The 21,967-nt window shown below is 42.8% G+C and overlaps 1 protein-coding gene across 2 annotated transcripts in view; it reads left to right on the top strand.

Annotated features, from left to right (window-relative positions):
* Window positions 1–21,967, top strand: part of SORT1 (sortilin 1) — a 91,568-nt gene that overhangs the window by 46,932 nt on the left and 22,669 nt on the right. The window contains exons 6-11 of one of the 2 annotated variants that reach the window (XM_025384594.1): window positions 2,245–2,318; window positions 6,008–6,057; window positions 7,066–7,193; window positions 11,141–11,285; window positions 12,409–12,564; window positions 16,657–16,763. In XM_025384594.1, the coding sequence (XP_025240379.1) occupies window positions 2,245–2,318; window positions 6,008–6,057; window positions 7,066–7,193; window positions 11,141–11,285; window positions 12,409–12,564; window positions 16,657–16,763 (660 nt within the window). Of the gene's footprint in view, window positions 1–2,244; window positions 2,319–6,007; window positions 6,058–7,062; window positions 7,194–11,140; window positions 11,286–12,408; window positions 12,565–16,656; window positions 16,764–21,967 lie in introns of both variants that reach the window. The other variant, XM_025384589.1, reaches the window with a different exon arrangement.

The following is a 21,967-nucleotide window of genomic DNA, read 5'->3' as shown; positions in this document are numbered from 1 at the left end:
CAAGGGAGCAACCAGCCCTCCCTAGGAGTGAACAGGCCCATAGAGCTCCCCTTTGACTACCGCATCTCCTTTACCAAGTGTCTCAGGGTTATTAAAACAGCACTATCCTCAGAAAGAGACAGATACAATCTGCTTCGGTACCTGAAATGTCTTCCATTTAAGGGTAAGTCTGAAGTACATATAATTGGGCTGGAGAAGAGGGACCAATTTGTACTAAAGTGCAAATAAGTGGTATCAAATTCTGCCTTGTCTTTATAAGTAGAATTAGATAAATTAGAAATGCTGGGATGTGAATATATTACCAGGGGAGAAAAAGTTAAAGGAGAATGGTGGGTGAGAGTACAGGAGTACTGAACATAAATTCTGCCTAAATAAGTTACATTTATTTCAGCTAGACTAGGACATCTCTGTCCCATCTCCGCTGAGGCCGAGCTCAGTAAGCTCACATTACCAGTGTTATGTTGTCAGTCAGGGTTTTGTTAAGTCTCTGCTACATTTCAAACTATTGGCCAATTCCTCCTTTTGAGAACTCTAATTATTTGGCTTCTGTGACATTATTCCTTTTAGTTCTTCTAGCTTTCTAGCTGTTCCTTCTTAGTATCTTCCTTAACCTCCTTTCAGCCTACCCTTAAATGCCTACTCCTCATTTCACTGAGCAGTCTCTTCCACTCTTACCATTTAACTACCACCACCTATAATGTATAAGATTTTCAAATACTTATCTCTAGCCCTGGCTTTCCCCTAATGCATCATATTCCTGTCTTGCTGCCCCCTGAATATCTCTAGCTGGATGTTCCACAAGCACCTTAAATCAATTTAAAACTGAGCTTCCTCCCTACTCTTCTCTCAGACCTGATCTTCTTCCCTTAATCCTTATACTAGTTAATGATATCACATTGCATCCTATACCCCAACCAGAAAACCAGAGTGACCAACTTACACGTGCACGCACACGCACACACATCCCCCATACCCCTACCTCTCATCCTGCCCTGGAGGAAAAGTCATCCAGTTCTACTATGCTAGCTTCTAAATTCTTGCAGAGCCTGTTCCTCATGGCCAGTGTTCAAGACCTCATTAGCTCTTACCGAACTAATGTGGCAGTCATTCACTGCTTTTCCTGCCTCTAGTCTGGACCCTCTGAAATTCGTCTTTCCCATTCTCATCCAAGTACTCCACCTAAAAAAGTGAAATGGACTGTGTCATCCTCCTGCTTAGCACACATTCCTCCTGGGAGCACCTCATATGCAATAAGCCCTGGAGTCCTTACCATGGCACAGAAGGAAGGCTCTCTGTGAGCTGGCCTCACCTTTCTGCCTAGTGTTAGTTCCTCATTTGCTTACCTTGGAATTTGCACTCCAGTAATGTCTGATGGCTTTTAGCTCCCTGTACACGCTGCAGGGTTTATGACCTCCTTGCCTTTGCTAATACTAGTCTCTCTTTGTGCAGCAACACCTCATCTCCCTGTTTGCCTTCTTTTGGTCCCACTGCTCATCATTTAAAACTCAGTGCAGGCCGGGCGCGGTGGCTCAAGCCTGTAATCCCAGCACTTTGGGAGGCCGAGACGGGCGGATCACGAGGTCAGAAGATCGAGACCATCCTGGCTAACACGATGAAACCCCATCTCTACTAAAAAATACAAAAAACTAGCCGGGCGAGGTGGTGGGCGCCTGTAGTCCCAGCTACTTGGGAGGCTGAGGCAGGAGAATGGCCTAAACCCAGGAGGTGGAGCTTGCAGTGAGCTGAGATCCGGCCACTGCACTCCAGCCTGGGCGACAGAGCAAGACTCCGTCTCAAAAAAAAAAAAAAACAACTCAGTGCAGCTGTCTTCTTCAGGAAACTATCTCTGATGCGATGTTCCTCCTCTCCCCACTTCTATACTAGACCATATTTTATAACTCTGCATAGTGTTGAACTTTCCTCTTATCTATGCCCCTTGTTAAACTGTGAGCCCCTTCTCTCAGCAGGGAGTGTGTCTTATTCATCTTTGTATCCCCAGTGCAACATCTGGTACAGTGCCTGGCACATAGTAGGCACTTCATACACATTTGTTATTCTGAACTTTCAAGACCCCAAAAGGGCCCAGATAGACCATGTGTGCGTCTGTGGAGCTCGGGCAGCTCTGATGGAGCTTCAGTGTGTGTTTTTACTGTCCTGAATGATTGGATATGAAATATTAAAGGTCATACAAGCAACTGCACAAGATAAAGCTAGAATTTTGATAAGTCATTTATAATCTTTCAGAATGGCCTGTGGGTTTCCAAGAATTTTGGGGGAAAATGGGAAGAAATCCACAAAGCAGTATGTTTGGCCAAATGGTAAGTAACAGAAGACTCCATCTGTGCAGAGCCCTAAACCCTTTTCCTGATAGTGCTGCCAAAAATCACATGAATGAATATTGAGCACTTACTGTGTGCCAAGTACTCTTCAGGGTACCATAAGGAATATCAGAGAGGGCTATGACACAGGCCTTGACCTGGAGGAGCTTCTCATTCTGCTGGGAAAGAAGACTTAGTCTCACTTAAATGTTAGAACATAAAGTATAAAACAAGGCATGTGACTGAGTTGCTGCTGCCTGCCCAGGGTTTATTCTCTATGAATGGTGACATCAATTAAAATACAATAAAATATAGCTTTAATTTAGGGATTTAAATACTTCTCCATGCCCAGATTTACACTCTCTTGTCTGGAGTTCCATTTCAGTTATGTAGAACATGGCAAGGAATCAGGAAGAAAGCTGAAAGAGCTTCCAGACTCCTGAAGTCACATTGCGCACCAAAACTCATTCACTTTTCTCAGAGAGATTCCCTGCCCCTCCGGGTGCCTGCTTAAAGAGGATGGAGTGGAGGGAGCTCTTAACTTGGAAGTCGCGTCACCTTTGTTCTATCCTCACTCTGCTGCTAGTCAGGGGCTCAACCTTTCTGGGCTTTAGTTTTTTTCCTTTTGTAAAAGGAGGCTTATTTGGAGAATGTGGGGATGGCTAAGCAAGAATTGAATTAAGAGGCTTCATGCCTCCAAAATCTGATTAGGCTCAGAATGTTGTTTAGAGCCTCTTTCTCCTTTCCCTTTGACTAATTTCAGCTAATTTGTGAATCCCAGTTTATAGCAGATTGGTTCCAGAGGTGGGATATATAACTGCTGCAATAAGCACGTAACAGCATTAGAATTACAGCCTGAGAGCTGGAAGGAGGTGGAATTACTCCAAAAGAACAGACAAAAACTTAGAGAATAAACAGTATGAAATTCTTTAGTGCTAGATCAAGAAAGTACACCTGCGTTGGTAACTTCTAATGGGAACACTGTGTTATAGTTTGATACAATTGATGTTCATGATCAGGAGCCACAATACCAAGAGTTTCCTGTACTGGAGGAAGCAGGAAAGTGTAGAATACAGATTTGAAATGCGTCTACCAAGATTAATTAAAGTATTAAATATATTGCTTAAATAAAGTAGGCCTTTTCTAGAAATGTTCCTTGTTCTTGAGATATAGGGTATTGCTCTTCTGTCCAGGCTAGAGTACAGTGGCACAGTCATGGCTTACCACAGCCTTCACCTCCTGGACTTAAGTGATCCTTCTCCCTCAGGCTCCCAAGTAGTTGGGACTACAGGCATGTGCCACCATGCCTAGCTAATTTTTGTATTTTTATTTTGTGGAGATGTGGGGGGGGTCTCACTGTGTTGCCCAGGCTGGTCTCAAACTTCTGTGTTCAAGCAATCCTTCCTCCTCAGAACCTCCCAGAGTACTGGGATTATAGCTATAGGCCACCATGCCTAGCCCCAGAAATGTTTTTTTTTTTTGAGACGGAGTCTGGCTCTGTCGCCCAGGCTGGAGTGCAGTGGCCGGATCTCAGCTCACTGCAAGCTCTGCCTCCTGGGTTCACGCCATTCTCCCGCCTCAGCCTCCCGAGTAGCTGGGACCACAGGCGCCCGCCACCTCGCCCGGCTAATTTTTTGTATTTTTTAGTAGAGACGGGGTTTCACCGTGTTAGCCAGCATGGTCTCGATCTCCTGACCTCGTGATCCGCCCATCTCGGCCTCCCAAAGTGCTGGGATTACAGGCTTGAGCCACCGCGCCCGGCCCAGAAATGTTTTTTTAATGAGGTTTTTATAGCACCACTCTGGTACACATGCCACATTTGCTTTCATTTTATGTATTCTAATGAATTGTACTTGTACCTTATACAGTTTTATCAGGAAGGAAGTAATTTTTTTTTTTTTTTTGAGACAGTGTCTTACTCTGTTGCCCAGGTTGGGGTGCAGTGGTGCAGTCTCGGCCCACTGCAGTCTCCACCTCCCAGGTTCAAGTGATTCTCCTGCCTCAGCCTCCTGAGTAGCTGGGATTACTGGCGTGCGCCACCACACCCTGCAGTAGAGATGGGGTTTCACCATGTTGGCCAAGCTGGTCTCAAACTCCTGACCTCATGATCTGCTCACCTCAGCCTCCCAAAGTGCTGGGATTACAGGGCGTGAGCCACTGCACCAGGCGGAAGTAATTTTTAAGATAACTAAGTTAAATTGTTTCACTCCTGATGGAACTAAAACATGTAGGTCATGTGTAAGTAAGACTTCAGTGATTTTTTTTTTTTTTTAGATAAGGCCTTGCTCTGTCACCCAGGCTGGGATGTAGTGGCACGATCTCTGCTTCCTGCAGCCTCTGCCTCCTGGGCTCAGGTGATCCTCGCACTTCAGCCTTCCCAGCAGCTGGAACTACAGGCATACACCTGGCTAATTTTTGTTAAATTTTAATCATTAAAACTCATATTTAGCCACATGCAGTAGCTCATACCCATAATCCAAGCACTTTGGGAGGCTGAGATGGAAGGATCGCTTGAGACCAGGAATTCAAGACCCGCCTGGGCAACATAGTGAGACCCCATCTCTGCAAAAAATTAATAAAAAGAAAAAAAAAAAGCCAAGCATGGTGGTGCACTCCTGTAGTTCTCGTTACTCAAAAGAATGAGGTGGGAGGATCACTTGAGCTGAGGAGTTTGAGGCTGCAGTGAGCTGTGATTGCCCCACTGCACTCCAAACTAGGTGACAGAGCAAGACTCCATCACTTAAATAAACAAGCACAACCTTATCTTTAAAACTAAAAAGTTATTTTAAAAGAGTATTTTGTTTTGTATCCTATGTAAGATTTTTACTTTTGTAACTTTTTTTTTGTTTAGTGTCTAAATATGAATAACCAGGCTGCTGCTGTTTACTCACCTTTTTAGATCTCTAGTTTCTAGGAATTTACAACCTAAAGTTCTGAAAGAACATTCTCAAAACCAACACCTTTTTTTGGTTGTAATCCAGTAAGTGCCGGGAGGGTCTGAATCTAGTTCCCTGCAAACTCTCTTTCCAGGTTACATTTTAAATAATTCAACCACTGACCTAGTTGTCTATTTGAGATGGAAGAACTAAATTATTTAGCTCATACAAAGCATTGAACTTGATTCTGAAGGGAAACAGCAAAGCATAGTACCTGCCCTGAAGAAGCTAATTTATATAGTAGGAAAGGTAAGGCACATACTATGCAAGTAAAATAAGAAACAGTAGGCAAATGCATGCCAGCTGCTCTAAAACAGAGTTTCTCAACCTCAGCACTAATGACATTTTGGATCAAAGAATTCCTTATCATGTAGGACCATCCTGTGCATCATAAATATGTAACAGCATCCCTGGCCTCTACCCGCTAGATGCCAGTAACAACTCCCCAACCCACCGCCCAGTTGTGACGATCAAAAATGTCAGAGGCAGATGTGGAGAGGGTGAATAGACGAGCATGACTGCCTGAAAGAGTTCACTTAAAGAAGTGGTAGACTATAGAGAACACGTGGGCTGGGCAGTGGAGAGCTTGATGGGCAGAGCTGTGAAGGACTAGGGCTCAGCACCTGAGAAGCGGTGCTTGTTGGTACCTGTGAATGAAGCTTGTTAGACCTGCTAGGAAGTTTGTGAGTAAGGTCAACACAGTCCTTCAGCAGTCTTAAACCATTTCTTTTCCCCGTTTTTGCCTCATTGTAGGGGATCAGACAACACCATCTTCTTTACCACCTATGCAAATGGCTCCTGCAGTAAGTATATTTTAGTCCCAGAAAATAGTGTCCTGTTGTCCATTCGTGGTAGAATTTTCTGGATTGTGCAAGGTAGAAACATAAAAGATCCTTCTATTCTCCTGAAATTGTAATAGCTAAAGAAAGCTGTTAGTGATTATTAAAATCTTAAAAATAAAACCAAATTACTACACTATCCAGATCAAGTAAAAATATAGGCTATACGTAGAGGCAATATTTAATCTTAGCCATGTATTTATGTAAAGCAAATATTATGCTACAGACAACAGCAAATTGAAATGCATAGTTATTTCTACAGGAAAGCATGGGTTGTGTTTGTGTTTGCTTGTAGAAGCAACTGGCTTCCCAAATGATGACACAATTTCAAAACAGAAAGCAAAATCTTTCATTTACTCATATTTCAACAGATATTTGAGCACCTGCTCATATGCTAAACACTATTCTAAGGATGGAGAGAACAAAACACCCAAGGCCTGCCCCCATGGAATGTAAATTCAAGTAGGGGTGTTGGATGATAAACAAGAAAACCAAAACTCAAGCTGGGCATGATGGTTGCATGCCTGTAGTCCCAGCTACTTGGGAGGCTGAGACAGCAGGCTTGCTTGAGCCCAGAAGTTCAAGGACAGCTTGGGCAATGTGGCAAGACCCCCAGCTCTTAAAAGAAAAGAAAACTCAAGACAATTTAAAATGGGATAAGATAATTCTAAACTGTGCCATGAAGAAAGTAAAGCAGCATGCTGTGGCTTTGATGTTTTCATGAAACACTGTATTGGAATTAAGTAATCTCTTACCTTCCCATCGAGCAAAAATCTGAAATGTATAAAATAAAACACAAATATGAATTTCCTAAATCTAATGCTGTATCACATTTTATGTTGTCACTTGATTAACATGCATAGTATTTAAAATGCTTTAGCTATAAAATTAAGACTGATTCTAAAACAACTGCTTTGAACTAGGCTCACCAGTAAGTGAAATTTTAATTAATATTTTGTCTTGTTTAAGAAGCTGACCTCGGGGCTCTGGAATTATGGAGAACTTTAGACTTGGGAAAAAGCTTCAAAACTATTGGCGTGAAAATCTACTCATTTGGTCTTGGGGGACGTTTCCTTTTTGCCTCTGTGATGGCTGATAAGGTAGGTATTGCCTTGTTCCCTTTGGGGTCTGATATTTCTGCAAATATCTCTCCTATAGATTCTCCTTATTACTTGGCACTGACAGAGTTTCTTGTCTTTTTGCTATATTTAGTGCCACTGTAAGTGTTAGGGGTGATTCTTTTTGCAGAGGCTGATTGAATCTGATAGGCTACTCTGCACTTTGGCCTTCAGTCACCACGTGAATTCTGGTATCTTTTCTGGGAATTTTCTTTTTTTTTTTTTTTTTTCTTCTTGAAGCAGAGTCTTGCTCTGTTGCCCAGACTGGAGTGCAGTGATGCGATCTCGGCTCACTGCAACCTCCACCTCCCAGATTAAAGCAATTCACTTGCCTCAACCTCCCAAGTAAGCGGGACTAAAAGTGTGCGCCACCACACCGGGATAATTTTTGTATTTTTAGTAGAGATGGGATTTCGCCATGTTGGCCAGGCTGGTCTTGAACTCCTGAGCTCAGGTGATTCCCCCTGCCTTGGCCTCCCAAAGTGCTGGGATTATAGGCGTGAGCCACCGCGCCTGGCCAGGATATTTTGATCCAGGGTTTGGGCATTACTCAGACATGGACATCTGTAGAAAGCAATCTCTTGCTCATTATCCAAAAATAAAGATACAATTAGATAACATTAATTTATTGAGTGCCTACTATATGCTAGGTACTATTCTAAGTCCCAGGAATATGGCAGTGAACAAAACAGATAAATTTCCTGCTCTCAGAACTTATATTTAAGGGGGAAAATAAATACTCAAAAAATAAATATGAAGGCTGGGGGTGGTGGCTCATGCCTGTAATCTCAGGACTTTGGGAGGCTGAGGCAGGTGGATCCCTTGAGGCCAGGAGTTCAAGACCAGCCTGGGCAACATGACAAAACCCTGTCTCTACAAAATATAGGAAAATTAGCCGGGAATGGTGGCGTGTGCCTGTAGTCTCAGCTACTTGGGAAGCTGAGGCGGGAGGATCGCCTGAGCCTGGGGAGATTGAGGCTGCAGTGAGCTGTGATCATGCCACTGCACTCCAGCCTGGGTGACAGTACAAGACCCTGTCTCATAAATGAGTATGAGTCTGTGTGTGTGTGTGGGTGTGTGTGTGTATCAGGTAATTAAAGCCGTGAAGAAATCTAAAACAGTAAGAAAACAGAAAGTATCAAGAGTCAGTGCTCTTTTAGACAGGGTGTTTAGGATGGGCTCTCTGAGACCTAAGTAAAACAAGGACATGACCATGTGGCCATCTCGGAGGAGAGTAGGATGAGGCACAGCCAATGCAGAGACCCTCAGGCTGGAGCATGCCCAGTCAATCCAAGCAAAGGGGAGAAGGGCAGTATGGAGGAAGCACAGAGAATAACAGTCCAAAGTGGGGCCAGAGGGGGCCTGACCAGACCTTATGCAGCCTTCGTAGGTCACAATTAGGATGTGGGCCTTACTCTTCCTGTGTTGGGAACTATGAGAGGGTTGTGAGCAGGGGAATACTGGGATTTGTCTTCTCTTTTGAAGAATAGGTGTGAGCAGAACAGCCTGACAGGGGCATGCGTGGAAGCAGCAGGAGTGCCGGGAGCTCTCTCAGGAGTCCAAGCTGGGGAGGTGGTAGCTTGGCCAGGCTCTTGGCAGTGGGTGAGAGGGCAGGTGGTGAGACTGTGGATATATTTTTAAACATATTGCTAGTAGGACTTGCTGATGGATTTGATGTGGGTTGTGAGAGAATTAGCAAAATTAAGGGTACCTTTAAGAGTTTTTATCCTGAGCACCTGAGTGGTGGTGCCATTTTCTAGGATGGCAAAGACTGCAGGAGGAGTAGGTTGTGGGAGAAAAATCAAGAATTCAGTTTTGGGCCAGGCACGGTGGCTCATGCCTGTAATCCCAGCCCTTTAGGAGGCCAAGGCGGGCAGATCACTTGAAGTCAGGAGTTTGAGAGCAGCCTGGCCAACATGGTGAAACCCTGTCTCTACTGAAAAATACAAAAAACTAGCCAGGTGTGGTGGCGCGTGCCTGTAATCCCACGTACTCGGGAGGCTGAGGCATGAGAATCACTTGAACTCTGGAGGCAGAGGTTGCAGTGAGCCAGGATCATGCCACTGCACTCCAGCCTGGGCAACAGAGTGAGACTCTGGCTCAAAAAAACAAAAAAAGCATTCAGTTCTGCATATGAGACACCTATTAGATATCTGAATGCAGCTGTCAAGTGAACATCTGGGTATATGAATCTCCCTAATTGCTATGATATTTGAAGCCATGTGACTAGATGATATCTTCTGGAGGAGTAAGTAGGTAGCAAAGAGGTGAGAGGACTGAGCAAGCCCTGAAGCACCCACAACAGAAAGTTGGAAAGAGAAGAATCCAGCAGAGAAGACTGAAAGGGAGGAGCAAGGGAGGGAAAGGGAAATCAGGACCATTGGGTTAGGCGCATTCTGAGAACAATCCACTGGAGTTGGCGAAGTGGAGGTTGTTAGTGACTTTCACAAAAGCACTTCATTGGAATTTAAAAGGCTGATTGGAGTGACTTCAGTGAGAACTAGAGATGAAGAAGTAGGCAATAAGTACAGATAACTCTCCCGAGCCATTTTGTAATATCCTCCCAACAACCCTGTGAGCTAATAGTATTATCTCAGTTTTATAGGTGAGGAAATTGAGTAACTTACCTAGGGTCAACAATAGTGGAATCCTGCTGGAAATCAGACTCAAATTCCAGAGGTAGCCTCCTATGCTGTACTGCATATATGGTATAATTCTGTCTACACAATTAAAATTTTGCGATGTACTTTTGAACTCTGGTTTCTACCTACAGCAATGAGAATAAGATTCAACGTAATGAGACATCTTGGTATAAGTTGAATAAGTTAAATGTACTTATCACTGAACTTTACAGAGTATTTAACCTAAGGAAACACTGACATTAATTCTTATGTCCAGGCTAACTGTATCTAGTAGCGATTTTAAGCTATTTATCAGAGAGTTAAGTTTTAATTGCTTTCTTAATAGACTCCTTTTGCCAGCCAAATACTCCCTGATCAGTTTCCTTATAGTAATTTTTGACTCTCCTTGGCCTCTTTCCAGCCCATGCCTGTTCCTTCATCCTGGCTATTCTGAGAGACTTCCTTAGAGAGAAGGCGTGTTACATCTTGACTTCCCTTGTGATCTCCCAAATATGGGTTTCATCTCTATTTTCTAGACCCTTAATTATATAATTCTTTGAATTATGCAAGGACTGTATGAAAGGGACCAAACTTTTATGCAGTAGTCATCATTTTAAGAATTATCCGGCTGGGCGCTGTGGCTCACGCCTGTAATCCCCACACTTTGGAAGGCCGAGGCAGGTAGATCACGAGATCAGGAGATCGAGACCATCCTGGCTAACACGGTGAAACCCAGTCTCTACTAAAAATACAGAAAATTAGCCGGGTGTGGTGGCAGGCACCTGTAGTCCCAGCTACTCGGGAGGCTGAGGCAGGAGAATGGCATGAACCCAGGAAGCAGAGCTTGCAGTGAGGCAAGATCGCACCACTGCACTCCAGCCTGGGCGATAGAGCGAGACTCCGTCTCAAAAAAAAAAAAAAAAAGAAAAAAATGAATTATCTGAGTGAGTGTATGCAAATGGCTATAAAGCCAACCTAAAGATGTTCCCATCAAATCCTTAGCTCTACTGAAGGAGATGGACTATCAGAGACAAAGACTATACTGTCTTACAGGGCCTCATCAGAATGAAGAATTCAAAGAGAAAGCCAAGATAGCCTTACTTAAAATAGAATGGATTGTTCCTTTACCTAGAACTTTGCTAGAGGCTAGAAATTGCTTTGGTAATTGGTACTGTGACCTTTCATTCATAGCAATTGTACCCAGTGGAGAAATGGATAATAGTAATTATTTAAAACATTCTTGTTCATGTCCCTGCACATGGCATCTTGGCTGAAAATTAGAAAGATAAATACTGACATCTGTTCTAGGATACAACAAGAAGGATCCACGTTTCAACAGATCAAGGGGACACGTGGAGCATGGCCCAGCTCCCCTCTGTGGGACAGGAACAGTTCTATTCTATTCTGGCAGCAAATGATGACATGGTATTCATGCATGTAGATGAACCTGGAGGTGAGACCTTTTTAGTGGCTTACCCTTAAAAGCATAGAGATGTAAGCTTTGAGCAGCTTTTCTTTTTACATGTCGAGTTTCCTCTTACCCCTAGAAATTTATTAGTGCCTTACTGATTATTCTGTCCTAGAGATAATCTGTAGCCCCTGTTAAAAATGCCACTTGTTTTCGTACTCTAAGGTAGCTTGTGTGTATGTTTAGGTGTTCTAGAGCAGAGCTGCTCAAAGAATGGTCAGCCAGACTGGTACTGATTTACAAACTCTCTGTTACCAGGTAAGTACAGAAATTGAGAGCAAGAGTTTGGAAACTCTTCTAGCCTTTTGACAAAGCAATTTTATGTCTGTTGGATCTAATGATAAAAAATTAGGGGCTTATGGCTGGGTGTGGTGGCTCACGCCTGCAATCCCAGCACTTTGGGAGGCTGAGGCATGCAGATTGCGAGTCAGGAGATCGAGACCATTCTGGCTAACACGGTGAAACCCCATCTCTACTTTAAAAAATACCAGAAATTAACCGGGAATGGTGGTGGGCTCCTATAGTCCCAGCTACTCAGGAGGCTAAGGCGGGAGAATGCCGTGAACCCGGGAGGCGGAGGTTGCAGTGAGCGGAGATCATGCCACTGCACTCCAGCCTGGGCAACAGAGTGAGACTCTGTCTCAAAAAAAGAAAATTAGGGGCTTATATCTACTGATTAGTTTTTATTATGTTTTACAAAAGCATCAGTTTGTGACATATTGGAAATCTTACAAATTGATCCTTCACTACAGATAGTTTGAGAAGCATTGTTCTAGAGTGTAAAGATTTAAAAAGTGTAAACTAAACACACGGCCTCTCCCACCAAAATATATCTGGGAAGAGTTTTTCTGTAGCATCTGATTAATTTATTCAACAAACTTAGCATCTGCCATATTCCAGGCACTAAGCTGGGTACTAGAATTAAAGATGGGCATAAAAATCTTGAGTATCAAACCTTGATTAATTCTCAGGTCTGAGTCTTCATTGTGAAGAGACACAGTTGGCTACTGTGTTTGGTCAGGCAGACAATCATGTGTGTGGTTAGACTATTGTTTTTCTCTTTGGTTCCACCCAAGACTTAGTATTTTTGTTTGTTTGCCTATTTCAGACACTGGGTTTGGCACAATCTTTACCTCAGATGATCGAGGCATTGTCTATTCCAAGTCTTTGGACCGACATCTCTACACTACCACAGGCGGAGAGACAGACTTTACCAATGTGACCTCCCTCCGCGGCGTCTACATAACAAGCGTGCTCTCTGAAGGTGAGTCTCAGCATCCTGGTGGTGCGCCGTGCCTTCAGTTGCATGTGGTAGGACTTGAGGCTTCGGGGAACCTGTCCTCTAGTAGTGTTGCTTGCCAAGCCAACAAGCCTACCCATGTACATTTTTTTGTTTCCTTTTTTTTTATTGTGGCAACATATGTATAACAAAATTTGCAGTTTTTAACATTGTATAGGGTACAGTTCAGTAGCATTAAGCATAGTCACAATGTTGTACAACCATCACCCCTATTTCCAGAGCTTTTTCATCATCCCAAATAGAAATTGCACCAGGTGCACAACCATTCCTCGTCCCCACCCAGTCGTCCAGCTCTGGTAACCAACATTCTATTTTATGTCTCAATGAATTTGCCTATTCTAGGTAGCTCATGTAAGCAGAATCATACACTATTGGTTGTATGTCTGGCTTCTTTCACTTTGCATATTGTGTCAAAGTTCAGCCATATTGCAGCATGTTTTAGAATTTCACTTATTGCTTTTTAAGGCTAGAATAGATATATTCCTTTGTTTGAATATAGCACCTTTTGTTTTGTTTTTGTTTTTGTTTTTGTTTTGGAGATGGAGTCTTGCTCTATTGCCCAGACCAGAATGCAGTGGCTTGATCTCAGCTCATTGCAACCTCAGTCTCCCAAGTTCAAGCAATTCTCATGCCTCAGCCTCCCGAGTAGCTGGGATTACAGGTGTGTGCCACCACACCCAGCTAATTGTTGTATTTTTAGTAGAGATGGGGTTTCACCATGTTAGCCAGGCTGGCCTCGAACTCCTGACCTCAGGTGATCTGCCCGCCTTGGCCTCCCAAAGTGCTGGGATTCCAGGCATGAACCACTATGCCCAGCCTATTTTTCATTCCTCCATTGATGGACACTTAGGCTATTTCCATTTTCAGCTCTTATGAATACTGAATGCTGCCATGAACATTGTTATACATGTAACTGTTTAAGTCAATGCTTTCAATTCCTTTGGGGATATATGTAGGAGTGAAATAGCAAGATCACATGATAATTCCATGTTTCTCTTTCGGAGGAAATACCAATGGGTTTTCCATGTGGTTGTACCATTTTACATGCAATACAAAAGTATTCCAATTTCTCTACTTCATTGCAAACATTATATTCTGTTATTTTTGTAAAAGCAATCCTAATGGGAGTGAGGTAGTATCTCGTTTATAGTTTCTTTTTGCATTTCTCTAATGACTGATGATGTTGAACAACTTTTTATGTGCTTGTTGGCCGTGTGAATATCTTCTTTGAAGAAGCTTCTGTTTGAGTCCTATGAATGGCAGTGATTTTTAAAGTTGTGTTCACTGATGCTCCTCTGGTGCTTATGACAATTTTTGCACATAGTAGATGTTCAGTAATACTTGCTGAATGAGCCTATGAATAAACGACTGGACAGCCTTGCACTCAAAACCATACAATGAACACACTTTAAAAACATTTAAGACTGAGCCTGAAGTATGATAGGCAGGAATGGGGAGGGAAGGGCATTTTCAGCTGAAGGAGCTACACATGCAAAGTATCAGAGTCGCAGGAGGGTTTGGCCAGGTGGTGGTGGTGAGACATTGGGTGATGCCAGGGGAGGAGGGATCAGGAGGAGAGTCTAGCAGGGACAGACCAAGCCCATGCAAATTCTGGCTCCCTGTTTTAAATAAGTTATGGTAAATAGAACTAGGAGTGAGAAGAGCAATGGCAAGTAGAAAAGAAGATGTTTTGAGTCTGTGTTGCTTAGGTTATAAAATGAGTCTTCTGTATTGGGAGATGTAGGCCTACGAGAATAAGCCTGAATTTGACCCACTTCCTGCTCTTCCTCTTGTTAAGGGTGCATAGCGATAGCCAACCAGGGTTCTTCTTGTGTTCTACTCATTGGCTCTACAGAGCTCACCTTTCCTTAGGCCAGTTATACAAATAAACACATTAGTCTCAAGTACAAAGACTCTTAAAGTGTCATTTTATTTATGTATTTATTTTTCAGTAGGAGGTAGGGGCTGTTTTTATTTTGTAAAGTCCTGGCAGTGGCCTACAAGGTCCTGGAGATGTGGCTCCTGGTTTCCTCCCTGACTCACCTCCAGCTCTTCTCTTTCTATCTGCCCTACCCTCATCACACTGTCCACCTGCCAGTTCTTAACACACCAGGTACACATGCACATGCACGAATTAGAGTTTGCACAGACAGTTCCCTCTGTTTCTCCAGGTACCTGCAAGGCTGATATGTCTGTACTCATGTATTACTTTTTGAATGAGACCTTCCCTGACTATCCTATTTTAAATTCCAGTTTGCCCTCCCCTCCTCACACACACACTATCAATCCACCTTTAGCTGCGCAAGTTTTTTCCATAGTGCTTATTTTCTAGCATACTACATAATTTACTTATTTACTATGTCTGGTGCTTGTCTGGCCCTACTGGAATGTATTTTTCACAATATCTTTTTTGTCTATTTTGTTCACTGATATATTCCCAAAGGCTTACAAAAGTTTTCACACTGGGCACAGTGGCTCATGCCTGTAATCCTAGCACTTTGGGAGAGCAAAGTGAGTGGATCACTTGAGGTCAGGAATTTGAGACCAGCCTGGCCAATATGGTGAAACCCCATCTGTACTAAAAATACAAATTAGCCGGGCCTGGTGGCACGCACCTGTAGTCCCAGCTAATCGGGAGGCTAAGGCAGGAGAATTGCTTGAATCCGGAGGCGGAGGTTGCAGTGAGCCGAGATGATGCCACTGCACTCCAGCCTGAGTGATAGAGCAAGACTCTGTCTCAGAAAAAAAAGAATTTTCACATAGTAGGCACTCAGTAAATGTTTGTTGAATAAACTAATTCTCCTTCATTTGCTTTCTCATTTGCTTTTTCTTAGAAAACTCAAAGGAGCCCAGGCGCGGTGGCTCACACCTGTAATCCCAACACTTTGGGAGGCCAAGGCGGGTGGATCACCTGAGGTCGGAAGTTGGAGACCAGCCTGACCAACATGGTGAAATCCCGTCTCTACTAAAAATACCAAACATTAGCCGGGTGGCAGGTGCCTGTAATCCCAGCTACTCGAGAGGCTGAAGCAGGAGAATTGCTTGAACCCAGGAGGTGGAGGTTGCAATGAGCTGAGATCCCGCCATTGCACTCCAGCCTGGGCAACAAGAGCGAAACTCTGTCTCAATAAATAAGTAGATATATAAATGAATAAATAAATAAATAAATAAAAATAAAGGAAAACTCAAAGGATATTATCTCTGAATTTAAAACCTGCAACAGTTTATATCATTGAAAATAAGAATGGGGAAGAGACAAGGGAAAAAAGAAAGGTATAAGAAAAATAGGATATGGAGTAGTAGAGAGACAATAATTCAGAGTTATTAACCTGGAACTATGCGCACTTATTGAATCTCAAGAGTCCCTGAAACAAGCCTAGTGTCATGGCCTTGTCTGAATAAACGTTAGGATGCCTTCCTATGGTAGACTTTACTTCCCAGGCAAGCAAACAGGGAAGGAGAATGGACATCAGCCTGTTCATGTTGGTAAGGAGTTAAAAGGTATCTTTTTCAAAGAATATCAGTCCTAGATAATTTGTGGAATTAGTTGGGTCCTGTTCAGGTGGGACACCTTCTTCAAATATGTTTTTTTTTTTTTATTTTTTTGAAACAGAGTTTCACTCTCATTGCTCAGGCTGGAGTGCAATGGCGTGATTTTGGCTCTCTGCAACCTCCACCTCCCAGGTTCAAGTGATTCTCCTGTCCCAGCCTCCCGAGTAGGTGGGATTACAGGCCCCCGCCACCATGCCTGGCTAACTTTTTGTATTTTTGGTAGAGTCGGGGTTTCACCATGTTGGCCAGGCTGATCACAAACTCCAGACCTCAGGTGATCCCAAAGTGCTGGGATTACAGGTGTGAGCCACTGCACCTGGCCTCAAATATCATATTTAAAGTGCTGCTTCATTACTCACCAACAATGAGCTGTTTTGTGAGGTGTTACAAGCTTGTCGTACTCCAGGGGCTATATGGTCTCAGGAGAGAGTTATGCAATGATAAACTGAATCTAATTAGGTACTTCCAGTGTATCAGGCTTAATGTCGTTCTCTTCCCATTCAGATAATTCTATCCAGACCATGATCACTTTTGACCAAGGAGGAAGGTGGAAGCACCTGAGGAAGCCTGAAAACAGTGAATGTGATGCTACAGCAAAAAACAAGAATGAGGTTTGTTTACTCTAATGTGTGCAGAGCACAGCAGCCTTTCCGTTTTGCTCTGATCCATGCCAGGCTTTTGGATGATGAAGTTTCATACTTGATTAGGGTCCTCAGAATAAGATGGAAAGTTTGAGATGAGAGTAATGAAATTAACTTAGAATTTGGGAAGTAAGAACTGAGGAAAGGTCAAAATACTATGGATTATTTGTCTTTTAAAGAACAAAACTGAGGGCTAACAATTTGTGGTTCGCTAAACTGCTGAATTAAAACAACGGCCAGAGGGGCTGGTAATTAGTTAGGGCTCAACATGGCAGCTGGGAGACTTTAGAGATTCTGCAAGAAGCCACAGCTCCGCCACTCATAAGCAGTGCACAGTCTTGCTCGTTGGAAACAAGAGGAAGAGGATCTGGCCTTCTTTTCCCTCTCCCTAGGCTCCCATGGCCAGTGGGTGGTGACCTGCTTAGTGCATAGGGACGCAAGGCAGGCCTCCTTGCAGAGAGATTGGGAACCGGAACTACACACGTGTCACTCCAGGAGATCCAAAGCCAGGAGTGAGAGGCAGGCAAGGAAAAAGGGGAAAAAAAATAAGTTTTTATCTGACTCTCACAGAATGAGAGCTTGGGGGACAGCTGGAGTTTCCTTCAGAAATTCAAGTACCAGTAGTTCCCAAACCCTCCTTAGTATCCCTATCACTGACATACACTTTGCTTTTCTAGGTGGGGTTTTCTGTTTTAAGAGCCTTAAATGGTGAGAGAAAGTGTGCCTGCCTACACCACCTCAACACACTCTCCTCCTTTACACTCGCAAGCACTGTTGCATCTACCCGACCTTCTGACCCCTGTTTCCCATCTGTCTGCCTTGGCCCTGCCCAGCCACTGCCCTCCTCGCCTTAAGCCTGGGCAGGTTCAGTGGCCTGTGTGTTTGCCTTGCTGCCTGCAGGCTCCCCATGCCTCTGCCTGCCCAGCGCTCATTGTGGCTCTCTTGGCCTATGAATGGCCTCTGTCCCTGACCTGGTGAGTGAAGGTTCTCTCCTGGTGGGCCCTCTGCCGCCTTTTCATTGTCATTGCTCACCTTATCCCTGACACACCCTTGTAACCCCCTGCCATTCCCTGAACACCCACACTATTCCTGGGGGAAGTTGGGCCTGTCTCCCCCAACCCCAGTTGACTAGGATTAGTGGAAATCCTAACCACCCTTGGTGACCATCCGGTTAGAACTAATCATTCCTCTTCATTTCATTAATAGTTTGCTTGAACCTCTTCTTTTTTAAAACATAGTAAAATATACATAATATAATATTTATTATCATTTTAACCATTTTGAACCTTTTTTAGAGCACTAACTTTCTTTCGGCTGCATACCTCAACTAGTTTCTGACAATACACTTCTTTTTTCCCCAGCTTTCTGGAGGCATAATTGACAAATAAAAATTGTATATATATTTACAATGTACACTGTGATGTTTTGATATATGTATACATTGTGAAATGATTACCACGGTCATGCTAACTAACATATGCATCACCTCAGAATTATCTTTTGTGTGTGTGGTGAGAACACTTAGGATCTATTCTCTTAGCAAACTTCAAGTAACGATACAGTATTCTAGACTATAGTCACCATGTATATTTTCCCTCTAAAGCTTATTCATCCTGAATAACTGAAACTGTGTACCCTTTGGCCTTCATCACCCCATACCCCAAGCCCCCGAAAGCCACCATTCTACTCCCTGCTTCTGTGAGCTTGACATTTTTACATTCCACCTACAAGTGAGATCATGCAGTATTTGTCTGTCTGTGCTGGGCTTATTTTACTTAACGTAATGCCTCCCAGGTTCATCATGTTTTCAACAGATGACAGGATTTCCTTCTTTTTTAAGGCCGAATAATATTCCGTTTTCTTTATCCATTTATCATTCAGTGGACACTTAGGTTGATTCTGTATCTTGGCTATTGTGAATAATACTGCAGTGGACATGGGAGCACAGATATCTTTTGGACATACTGATTTTGTTTCTCTTGAATAGAAATGGGATTGCTGGTAATTCTGTCCTTCATTTTCTTTTTTTTTTTTTTTTTTTGCTTAAGATAGAGTCTTGTCCTGTCACTGAGGCTGGAGTGCAATGGCATGATCTTGGCTCACTTCAGCCTCCGCCTCCCGGGTTCAGGTGATTGTCCTACCTCAGCGTCCTGAGTGACAGATTACAGACGTGTGCCACCATGCCCAGCTAATTTTTTGTATCTTTAGTAGAGATGGGGTTTCACCATGTTGGCCAGGCTGGTCTCGAACTCCTGACCTCGTGATCCACCTGCCTCCGCCTCCCAAAGTACTGGGATTACAGGCTTGAACCACCATGCCCGGCCCTGCTGTTATTCATTTTCTAGGAAAATTTCTTACTGTATTGCATAGTGGCTGTACCAGTTTACATTCCCACCAACAATGTACAGGGTTCCCTTTTTTCCATGTCCTTGCCAATACTTACCTTTTATCTCTTTGATAATAGCCATTCTAACTTGGGGGAGATAATATCTCATTGTGGTTTTTATTTGTATTTCCCTTACCATTAGTGATGTTGGACATTTTTTCATATACCTGTTAGCCATTTAAATGTCTTCTTTTGATAAATGGCTATACGGGTCCTTTGCCCATTTTTTAGTTGGATTATTTGTTTTCTTGATACTGATTTGTTTGGATATTAACCCCTTATAAGATGTATGGTTTGCAAATATTTTCTTCCATTCCGTGTATTGTCTCTCTTCTGTCTTTTGGTGGTTTCCTTTGCTCTGCAGAAGCTTTTTAGTTTGATGCAGTCTCATTTGTCTGTTTTTGTTTTTTGTTGCCTGTGCTTTTAGGGTCATATCCAAAAAGCCATTGCCCAGATGACTGTCAAGCTTTTTTCCCTATATATCCTTCTAGTAGTTTTACAGTTTCAAGTCTTACATTTATGTCTCTAATCCATTTTGAGTTGATTTTTGTACATGACATGAAATAAGGATTGAGGCCAGGTGTGGTGGCTCACGCCTGTAATCCCAACACTTTGGGAGTCCAGGACAGGTGGATCATGAGGTCAAGAGATCGAGACCATCCTGGCCAACATGGTGAAATCCCGTTTCTACTAAAAATACAAAAATTAGCTGGGTGTGGTGGTGTGCGCCTGTAGCCCCAGCTACTGGGGAGACTGAGGCAGGAGACTTGCTGGAACCTGGGAGGCGGAGGTTGCAGTGAGCCGAGACTGCACCACTGCACTCCAGCCTGGCGACAGAGCAAGACTCCATCTCAAAAAAAAAAAAAAAAGAAAAGGGTTGAAAGTCATTCTTCTGCATTTTTCTTCTTCAGTTTTCCCAGCACCATTTATTTAAGAGACTGACTTTTTCACATTTCTTCTGCATATAGATATTCAGTTTTCCCAGCACCATTTATTTAAGAGGCTGACTTTTTCACATTGTATGTTCTTGACACCTTTGTCAAAGATAAGTCAACAATAAATGCATAGATTTATTTCTGTGCTCTCTATTCTGTTCCATTGGTCTATATGTGTTTTTAATGCCAGTACCATGCTGTTTTGATTACTATAGCTCTATAGTATATTTTGAAATTAGGTAGCATGATACCCCCAGCTTTGTTCTTTTTGCTTGCAATTACTTTGGTTATTCAGGGTCTTTTGTGGTTCCATATAAATTTTAGGATTTTTTCTATTTCTGTGAAAAATACCATTGGAATTTTTTTTTAAGAGGCAGAGTCTTACTCTGTCACCCTGGCTGGGGTCCAGTGGAATAATCATAGCTCACTGCAGCCTCAAATTCCTGAGCTCACACAATCCTCCCGCCTCCCAAGTAGCTAGGACTACAGGTGTGTACCACCACACCTGTCTAACTTTGGTACTTTCTGGTAGAGATGGGGTTTCACCATGTTGCCCAAGCTAGTCTCAAACTCCTGGCCTCAAGTGATCCTACCACCTCAGCCTCTCAGCTGGGATTACAGATGTGAGCCACCACAACTGGTGGTTTTGTTCTTGATGTACCTTAAGTACCTAAAACAGTGCCTGAAATGTAGCAGGTACTCAGTAAACATCTGATGAATTAATTAATATGTATTTGGATTGTTCTGTGTTGTCACAGAAAGAGGGTTATTTATAACCATATAATAGTAAAAAAAGACAGTCAAAATAATAGGCATTATGTTTAATCTGTAGATCACTTTGGGTAGTATGGACATTTTAACAATATTAATTATTCCAATCCAGGAACATAGGGTTTTTTTCCTTTCTTTTTTTTTTTTTTTTTTGGTCAAATTTCTTTTTTTTTTTGAGAGGGAGTCTCACGCTGTCGCCCAGGCTGGAGTGCAGTGGCCGGATCTCAGCTCACTGCAAGCTCCACCTCCCGGGTTTGCGCCATTCTCCTGCCTCAGCCTCCCGAGTAGCTGGGACTACAGGCGCCCACCACCACGCCCAGCTAGTTTTTTTGTATTTTTTAGTAGAGACAGGGTTTCACTGTGTTAGCCAGGATGGTCTTGATCTCCTGATCTCGTGATCCTCCCGTCTCGGCCTCCCAAAGTGCTGGGATTACAGGCTTGAGCCACCGCGCCCGGCCCAAATTTCTTTCATCAATGTTTTGTAGTTTTTTAGTCTTTCACCTCCTTGGTTAAATTTGTCCCTAAGTTTCTTTTTTTTTTTTTTTTTTTAAGTTTTTTTCTTGTGCTACTATAAATGGAATTTTCTTGATTTCTTTTTTGGATAGTTTGTTGTTAGTGTATATTGTATTTTTATATGTTGATTTTATATTCTGTAACTTTTTTGAATTTGTTTATTTTAACAGATTTTTGGTAGAGTCTTTAAAGATTAAGGATTTTTATATATAAGCTCATGTCACCTGGAGACAGACAATTTTACCTCTTTCTGGTTTGGATGCTTTTTATTTTTATTTCTTTTTCTTGCCTAATTACTCTGGCTAGGACTTCCATTACTATAATGAACAGAAGTGGTGAGAATGGGCATCTTTGTCTTATTCCTGATCTTGGAGGAAAAGGTTTAGCTTTTGAATGTTTGAGTATGATGTTAGCTGTGGGCTTGTCACATATAGCCTTTATTATGTTGCGGTATATCCCTTTTATACCTAATTTATTGAGAGCTTTTATCATGAAAGAGTGTTGAAATTTGTTAAGTGCTTTTTCTGGATCTATCAAGATGATATGATTTCTGTCCTTCATTCTGTTAA

The sequence above is a fragment of the Theropithecus gelada genome, chromosome 1 (genome assembly GCF_003255815.1).
Source record: "Theropithecus gelada isolate Dixy chromosome 1, Tgel_1.0, whole genome shotgun sequence".
Lineage (NCBI taxonomy): Eukaryota > Metazoa > Chordata > Mammalia > Primates > Cercopithecidae > Theropithecus > Theropithecus gelada.
The sequence above is the reverse complement of the archived record's forward strand: the minus strand, read 5'-3'. Positions and strand labels throughout refer to the sequence as shown.